At 48.3% G+C, this 9,131-nt stretch overlaps 1 protein-coding gene across 1 annotated transcript; it reads right to left on the bottom strand.

Annotated features, from left to right (window-relative positions):
* Positions 1–2,572: 2,572 nt before the first annotated feature.
* On the bottom strand, positions 2,573–6,790 carry LOC125512152 (expansin-B16). The gene is made up of 4 exons (XM_048677229.2): positions 6,456–6,790; positions 5,092–5,398; positions 4,420–4,549; positions 2,573–3,060 (listed from the first exon to the last, which is right to left on the bottom strand). Exons 1-4 carry the CDS (start codon positions 6,625–6,627, stop codon positions 2,866–2,868), a joined length of 804 nt encoding a protein of 267 aa, XP_048533186.1. The 5' UTR covers positions 6,628–6,790; the 3' UTR covers positions 2,573–2,865.
* Between the last annotated feature and the right edge of the window lie 2,341 nt (positions 6,791–9,131).

Genomic DNA, 9,131 nt, shown 5'->3' with positions numbered 1-9,131 from the left:
TTCCTTGGAAACTACGCTGGAGATGGATGAGTCTATTTGTCATGACATCCAGCAGGTTTCCGCTGCGGAAAATGAATTCCTAACCTCTGCTTTCACTGAGGAGGAAATACGGACTGCGATTTTTCAAATGCAACACAACAAATCTCCGGGACCGGATGGTTTTCCGGCGGAGTTTTATCAATTTTTTGGGGATATGTTAAAGTCTGACCTGGTTCAATTGTTTAATGAACTGCATGCTCATAACTAGACATCTCCACACTCAATTTTGGTGAAATTATCCTTTTACCAAAGATAAAGGATGCCAATCGGATTCAACAATATAGACCGATTTGCTTATTAAACGTGAGCTTCGAAATTTTCACCAAGGTCGCGACTAACCGCCTGAATGGGGTCGCAGACCATGTAGTCAAACCAACACAAACAACTTTCATGCAAGGACGGAACATCTTAGACGGTGTTGCTGTCCTACATGAAACTGTTCATGAGCTCCACCGTAAAAAGTTGAATGGGGTCATCTTTAAGATTGACTTCGAGAAAGCTTATGATAAGGTGAAGTGGCCTTTTTTGCTTCAAACTCTTCGTATGAAAGGGTTTTCCGATACTTGGTGCCGATGGGTTGAGAACTTTGTGTCTGGAGGTAGCGTGGCTATCAAGGTGAACGATGACGTAGGCAATTATTTCCAGACTAGGAAGGGGCTACGCCAAGGCGACCCCGCATCACCTATCCTTTTCAACATCGTGGCTGATATGCTAGTTACTCTCATTGAGAGGGCCAAGCTAGCTGGTCAAATCACCGGGGTCATTCCTCATCTAGTAGAAGGAGGCCTGTCAATCTTATAGTATGCGGATGACACCATTTTGTTTTTGAATCATGACCTAGAAAAGGCCAGAAACCTCAAATTGTTATTATGTGCTTTTGAGGATCTTTCTGGCCTTAAGATAAACTTTCATAAGAGTGAACTTTTCTGCTTTGGCGAAGCCGCAGAAACTTCACAAGAATATGCTGATATATTTGGATGCCAACTAGGCCAATTTCCGATTCGATATCTAGGTATTCCTATTCATTATCGGCGTTTGACAATCGCTGAATGGAAACATGTTGAAGAGAGACTGGAGAAACGGTTGGCGAGCTGGAAGGCCAAACTCTTGTCCTATGGGGGCCGACTAGTTCTGATCAACTCGGTTCTTACCAACATGGTCCTTTACATGCTATCTTTTTTTCATCTGCCAAAAGGTGTTCTCCAACGCCTTGATTATTTTAGATCAAGGTTTTTTTGGCAGAGTGACAATGAAAAAAAGAAATATCGCTTGGCTAGGTGGAATATATTATGTCGTCCTAAAAGCCAAGGGGGACTCGGAATCCGGGATCTTGAGATAAAAAACATTGCATTGCTCAGCAAATGGGTATACAGATTACTCACTGAGGATGGTGTTTGGCAGGAGATCATTCGTAATAAATACGTTGGGTCCAAAGCAATCTCCCAGGTCTACTGGAAACCAGGTGACTCTCATTTTTGGAGTGGGGTTATGAAAGCTAAAGAATTCTTTTTCCAATTTGGCACTTTCTCGGTTAGGGACGGCTCCCAGATTCGATTCTGGGAAGACACCTGGCTCGGGACTACTCCTCTAAATGTGCAATACCCAAGCTTATATCGGATAGTTAGACATAAGTTTGTCACGATTAAGCAGGTATTGGGACAAGAACACCCGGATATTTCTTTTCGCAGAACGATTTCTAGACCTCGTCTGACTGCATGGAACGATTTGCTGACTCGTTTGGGAGCTGTCCAACTGTCGGCTGAATCGGACATCTTTAAATGGAACCTGCATCTGAATGGAAGATTTTCGGTTAAATCCATGTATGATGCATTGGTTCATAACGAGGTTCCATCTGATAATAGAAAATTGTGGAAGCTTAAGATTCCTCTAAAAGTGAAAATTTTCCTATGGTTTCTCAACAAAGGAGTTATCTTAACTAGGGACAATCTAGCTCGACGAAACTGGCAAGGCTGCAAAAAATGTGTTTTCTGCAATCATAATGAATCCATTAAACACCTATTTTTTGATTGCAAGTTTGCTAGATCGGTATGGGCAATAGTCCAAATTGCTTCGAATCTATATCCTCCACGCAGCGTACGGAATATGTTCGGCAATTGGTTGAGGGGAATAGATAAACAATTGTCTAAGCACATTCTTGCGGGGGCAGCTGCCTTATATTGGGCGTTGTGGCTCACCAGGAATGATATTGTTTTTAATCATAAAAGTGTTTCATCTCCTATGCAGGTAATTCATATATGCTCGCGATTGCTCCGTATGTGGTCTATCCTGCAGAGGCCGGAGGACAGAGACTTTTTTATGATGGCTTCTACCCGGTTGGACTGCTCGGCCAGGGATATTTTTTACCCCCATGGATGGCGGTGTGACCTTCGGATTGGACCGGCATCACCTTAGGCCTCTTTTATCTTTTTTCGCTACTGCTGGCGTTTTTTGCCTTTTTATTTTGGCTTCTAGTACTTTGTAACTTTGGTTGTGTGCATCTAGCTATGCAGAGGCCGGGTGATCTTTGATGCGGTTGTATCAACTCGATATTTCAATTCAATGAAAAGCCTTTTATTGAAAAATACATAATATTTTTAAATGCACACCTTGCTTCATCCGATTAGAAACACTGACCCCACCATGCTCTCTCTCCACTTCGGAGAGGGCTGCCTATTCCCACCCTCTATTTTGTTGTCAATATTACACGCGCACGCGCACGCACACACAGAGCTACACAGAAATCAAATAAGGCTATGGGACTACTATGAGCCCAACAAGAACAATGACAAGCTAACGAAACTTTGGCTTAGTTTCATATGGTGTGCTCTATGCGAAGTTGAGACGAGATGTGTATGTTGCTTTGGGAGTCCAGTTCCTAGGGATGACGTCCTGGGCCGAGAGGGTCTTCTTTGTAGTTAGGGTCGTCAGCCTAACAGAGAACGGTCCCACCAATGGGCCCGGCGTGAGGCTCCAGGTGGCACCCCATATGTGCTTCATGTCCTGCCATTGTGCCGAGTTTGCCTGTGCATACATTACGATAATGCAAATTAGTGACTTCACATCAGATCAGTACAATAATATAGACTTGAAACTTCAGCATGACAAGAAAATGCAAATAAGACCTGAAACTAAAGTATTTTCTTATTTGCGTTGCCAAAACACAAACTTGCTCCAGATATCATAATGGAGTCTGTGTAGGGGATGGAAGACTGATCTGTGATACACCCTTCGTTTAAAAAAGTTTGTCTTAAGTCTGTTCCTTAAATGGATGTATCTAGCACTAACTTGGTGTTAGATATATCCATTTGAGGGACAATTTTTTTCGGACGGAGAGAGTACCTAGCAAGCCAGTGTTGCGAGGCAGTACGTAGTAGTAGTGGAGTTAGGACATTTGAGATTGTTGAGAATGGGACCAAGGGGTGTCAATTAGGTCCTGTTTGGTTTCAAATAAGTCATTAATTTATAAGTCAAAAAGTGAAAAAAAAAATGACTTATTTTACCAAACAGACCCAACTTATAAGTCACCCCAACTTATAAGTCATAAGTTGCTCCACCTTAACTTAAAACTTATAAGTCACCCCTTTTGCGTGGGTCCCACCGCCTTTACATAAAAAAATAAGATAGGAAGGTGTGGTCAGGTGATTTATAAGTCAGATGACAACCAAACAGACGTGACTTATAAGTCACTAGTTTTAAGTCACCTGACTTAGATGACTTATTGAAACCAAACAGACTCTTAACATCATTGGAAAAGCAGGGGACATGGCAAAGGGCATGGCGTATTCACTGTGTGCGGGACCTGGTAAGGTACGGCCAAGCAACTCAAAAAGAAAGAAAGAAAAAATGCAGGGGCGAAGCTGATGTCCATGCCTGCCTATCTAGTATTCACCCAGGAAACGTGTCGCCCACAATGGCCATCACATGCATGCACTAGCGCACTGCCCACGAAAAAAAAAACCTTACATTTTGAATAATCCACCCTCTAGTTCTCCCTCTGCCCTAAATAGGTGGTGCACAAAGCTTTCTAAGTTTGAACAGACATATGTACAAAAATAGGAAGATAAATAATATCATATGAATATTAATATATCCACCAACATTATCATAATGTATTTATTCAGTGCTGTAGTCGTTCATATTTTATTCTACATATTTAATTAAACTTATTAGTAATTGACTTTGTAAGTGAATTTATACGCCACATATTTGGGGACGGAGGGAGCAGCATTTTCCATGCTACTGCCACTCTACCGATCATGCATTTTAATTAGTATAGGTGACGATCGATGCGACCGAATATTTCTTTCGGCTTTGATCCTACCTATGGCAATGCAAAGCGCGTGCTGAATTACGGCATAAAGACACACTCCTTTTGTTTACCTGCTTGAGCTGCATGGATCCAATGTCACCGTCGCCGTCCTCGAACTCCACCAGAAGCGAGAGCCAGAAGGTCGTGGAGCCCTCGACCACGCGGAAGGCGATGTTCTTCCCCCGGTACTTGCACGGCGTCCTGAAATCAAACGGGACGCACATGGCGTTCATGAGCCATCACACTAAAACATGACAAATGTGAACTCTGCAGCCAGCCTCGGCGTGCAGAGTGTGCGCGCGGCCAGAGTGAATAGACAGTGTGAATGGAGAAGCCGTGATGGCCGGCCGGGGAGTCGTGATAAGAAAAGTGTTGCATGGGGGCACTCCCGGCCCAAGATCCAACTACAGCAGGCAGCAAAGGCATGTGGACACTGAACGGTGAACCCCGGTGGTCCTCGATCGGTAGCTAAGTCAGATCTGACAGTGTCGTCGAGCATTTTGACAACCTTTGTTTCCACTCTACGCCGTACGTACACAACTTGTTGACAGAGTTCAAGTGGTTTAACTGTCAGACAGAAGGGTATAGTGGTACTGTGGTAGACATTTTCTGTCTGCTAGCACTGTCGACACATGCTGGGCGACGTGGCCCGGATGGAATGGAGCACGGCTCGTAGGAGGATCGAAATGCTAAACTGTCAGACGGAAGTAGTAAATGGCAAAGTGAGCATGTTGGACAGTGACCTGCGGAAGACGACGGAGATCTCGCCTCGGTTGCGCAGCTGGCCGGCGTGGCCGGCGACGGCCAGCCTGCCGAAGGCGGCGCCGCTGAGGTCGAAGTGCGTGCGGCCCAGGGAGCAGTAGCCGCCGGGGCACTCGTCGGTGACGATGACGGTGACGGCGCGGCGCGAGCAGATGCCGCGGTCGAGGCACCTCACCTTGTAGCAGGCGCCGCAGCCCTCGCCGGACTTGAATAGCACCGGGCTCACCGCGCCCACGCGGGCCTTCATCGGCACCACGTCCACCAGCGTCCCGTACCCGCACGCGCCGCCTGCGAACAATGTATACGTTTACACGAGATCGCCAAAGTAACTTTTACAACCCATGCACGTAGACAAAAACAGAGTAGCATGCATGCACGTGCGACCGATCCATGGACCGTGGTCCTAGAAGAGGAAGAAGTTAATCTAGAGAAGAAACGTCGATGCTGGCTGGTCAGATCTAGTAACAGCACTGGCCAAACGGCGAAAGGACGGACATGTGTGGGACGCATTGATGTGCAAATGGCTGCATATATATTAAGGACGTGAGCTGCATGTGGATCCGCTGTGAGGATGCGTTAACCGCAAGACAAGATCGAGCTTACTCATGGTTGCCTTTAAAATAGGCCAGTGCTAAGTGCTAACTAGTGAGTGTGAATGCTGCTCATACGTCTTCATAATCTCGCCGTGAAATGCCAGAGCAAAGGTAAGTTTCGGTCTTATCAGACCTTTCGACAAATAGTGCAGAATAATTAATGTCCACCTTCAGTTTTTGTTCATCCGTCTGCTGGAAGGAAAATACTTATGCCGACAGTGCGGGTGGATTTGAGCCGAGATTTACGGTTGCTTTTGCTAGTAATAATAATAAAGTGGATAGTTGAGGACCCGGCACGTCCTTTTGGCACCACCACGCTCGCGTGCCGGCTAAAATGGCATACGCGAAATTCCTTGTGCATGCTATAGGCATACGCGTGTCGAGGATCCGAGGTGGTGCCGATAATGTGTCAACAAAGCTGAAAAAAAGGATATAATATGCCAACGGCTAGAAGTATTTTCTCAAAAGAAAAATCGTGACCAGACGTTGCAGAGCCAGTGTGTTGCGTATCACATTTCCTTCATTTTTTTTGACATGCACGTTTCCTTCACCGACGGGGAAGAGAACAAAAACCCCAATCCCGAGACACTAAAATGGTGGGGCGAATTTGACAAGCGGGTACAAATTACAGACGATTCACGACGACAGATGCGGGCCATTGCTGCAGACTTGCATGCTCTAGACCAAGGATGTGAGAGCTGCAGACTTGCAGGGGGGTAAAGGAAGTAAATGGATGGCCGTGGAGAGCTTACCATCGCTGCCGTCGCCCTCGGCGCTGCCGTACCAGGTCGCGGTGGCCTGATGCCACTCCGGGTCGACCGCCTTGCGCACAGCCCCGGCCTCCCCTACGCCGAAGAGGAGCGCGGCGGAAAGGATGGAGACGAGGAGCGCGCAGGAGCCCGAGGTGGCGCTGCCGGCAGCCATTGTTGCGCAGCGCTGGTTGCTATCGCTGCCTCGTGAATGTGCAGGGGTCGCCTTTTAAGCCTTGGAGAAACCCCAGTCCCCGACGCGCCGAGAGCTCAGAGCACAAATGGCACGGAACGGACACTGGGGATGCACGGGTAGAGTACTGCTACGACTACCAGGGTGGTGGCTGGATTTTATAGTGTGGACACCCGTTGAGAATTGTTTCTGGTTTATAAGCTTTGGCGCGTGACTGGTTGATGTGGGTGTGCCCGGCCTGCTGCATCCATCGTTGATCATTCTTTGCCGCGTGATCGAGGGTGGCCTTGCTTATTGCGTTCTGTTCCGGATGCTTCATTCCGTTGCTGATCTTACTGAACGATAAAGCACTTGTGCATTCATTCCGAGGCGAAAATTGTACAGTACAGTTTACTACTCCTTCCTTCTTCTTTTTTGCGCATATACTACTCCTTCCTTCCGTAACAAAATGTGAAGACCTTTTTTATGCCCCATGCAAAATCAAAAAACGTCTCACATTTTGGAGAGGGGAGGGGGGGTAGATGCTTAACAAAAGACAGGTTGGTCACACTACGAGTGAGTGGGTATGTCGCATATTCAGATTGGTGGATAAAAAAGGTTGCAACACCGTTAACCCCGACTTAAACCTACGCAAATTCAGTTGCCGGTACACTTGGAGCTGTGTGGGTCGAGAATGGTGGTAGGTGAAAGAAGAGCCCCCCAAATCTGAAGTCCGAGGGCTCCTTTGATTCACAGGAATTCTTTAGGATTTTTGAAGGATTGAAATCTTTAGAAATTTTTCCTATGTCGGTTCTTTGATTCATAGGATTGGATTCCATAGGAATTTATTCTATGGAATCTTTTGCACTACATTTCATAAGAAATCTAACATCCATCCCAACCTCTTTTTACAATTCCTTTGTTTTTATGTGGCATCAAACACTCTTTGCTAATCCTATAAAATTCAAATTAACATGCCATTGTAATTCTATATTTTTTCAAAATCCTGTGAATCAAAGAGGCCCTGAACGGAAAGAGGAAGGCAATGATCAAGGATGGTGCAAATCCCCGGGCGTGAAGATATGGTGGATACGGCCGCAGAGTCGCAGTGTTTTTACCATCTTCCCTGTCGCCCCTCTTGCCCTCCTTCCCATGTGCGTTGCCGGGCGCCCGCGCGTACTCCCGTCCGTCCGTATCGGCGCGGTTGCTTCGCCCTGCCGTTACCGTTTTGCGGCACCACACGGACACAGACGCTACCCCCGACCCGGAGTCGCGAGGGATGCTCTCTGGTGCGTCGTGGGTGGTGGGCCTAGATCGCTTGGCCGGGTGTGTGGCGGCCGGCACTCGGCAGCGTGCTGGCGCGGGCGTTCCCGTTGGTGTCCTCTACGTACGTTCGGCCGTTGTTTGGGCTCTCTGCGGTAGGTCATAGGTGGGGCTGTGGGGACGTGAATGAATCTGCTGTGTTAGAAAACAACTTACATTATGAGATAGAGGAAGTAGTATTTAGAGCAACTCCAACGGGCCGACCCAAATCGACGGTGTTTTTTATCCGTTTTTTATCCGTTTGGGTCGGCCGGCCGCCCGTCGTCCGCCCTCTTTTAGTTTTGGATCGACAGTGACCGCGCACGTTTTAGATTATGCCAGCGGCCATGCTGTCGTCCTAGTTTTGGCGCTCCAGCGCGCGGGGGAAAAGCGGCATAGCGCGCGCTGATTTTGGCGCTCCAGCGCGCGGGAAAGGTTCGCGCGCGCGCCGCGGCCGGCGCTCGTTATAAGAAGGCGCTCCCTCCACACTCTGTCCGCCGCCCACTCATCTCGCCCCCTCTCACTAGCCTCGCCGCCTCTGCGTCATCATGTCGATCCGCCGCCTGGGCGCTTCAGATTTTCACGGAGTCCGCGAGCGCCGCTCCGGCGCCTTCACCTCTAAGATCTGGTTTCGCAAGAAACGTCTCATCCTCGTCACTTCGACACCGCAGAGGAGGCGGCCCGCGCGCACGACGCGGCGGCTTGGTGCCTCCTGAGGCCTCGTCGGGATATGAATTTTCCCAACGTGTCGAGCCAGCGGGCGCAGGATCTGGCGCCTCTCCCGCGGCTTTTCACCGACGAGGATCGTCGTGTCCACCGGAGGCGGCAGTGTCGCCTTGCCATCGCGGAGAAGGACATGGAAGCCTTGGTGGTGTGGCACGGAGGCTTCCCCCAGGACATCATCGACGAACGCCAGTTCTACAAGCAAAGAAGGTTGGAGAGGGACGTGTGGAGGAGGGAGCGAGCCGCCTATCGGGAGGACAAGCGTTCGCGGAAGCAGGCAGCTCAATTGAAACTGAAACTACGGGAAACGGCGGGTTGGGACTTTGAAGACGAGGCGTATGCTGACGCCTACATTCAGACGTTGGAGGAGGACACTACCGAGTCGGAGTCAGAAAGCGACGAGCAGTGATTTTTTTTTATCTGTGTACGCTAGAACTATCTATCCATTTTTATTTGAAAAAATGGTCGGCAATATCGACGAC

Source organism: Triticum urartu, chromosome 6A (genome assembly GCF_056163025.1).
Source record: "Triticum urartu cultivar PI428250 chromosome 6A, HENAU_Tu73, whole genome shotgun sequence".
NCBI classification, from domain to species: Eukaryota; Viridiplantae; Streptophyta; class Magnoliopsida; order Poales; family Poaceae; genus Triticum; species Triticum urartu.
Note: the sequence above shows the minus strand (reverse complement) of the source record. Positions and strands in the feature narration are given on the sequence as shown.

Bases quoted from the DNA above. Each gene is read 5' to 3' on its own strand.
- LOC125512152 (XM_048677229.2), bottom strand. From the start codon at position 6,627: ATGGCTGCCGGCAGCGCCACCTCGGGCTCCTGCGCGCTCCTCGTCTCC. The intron at 5,399-6,455 runs GTAAGCTCTCCA...CATTGTTCGCAG, and splicing joins CGAGGGCGACGGCAGCGATG to GCGGCGCGTGCGGGTACGGG. The intron at 3,061-4,419 runs GTAAACAAAAGG...ATGTATGCACAG, and splicing joins GATCCATGCAGCTCAAGCAG to GCAAACTCGGCACAATGGCA.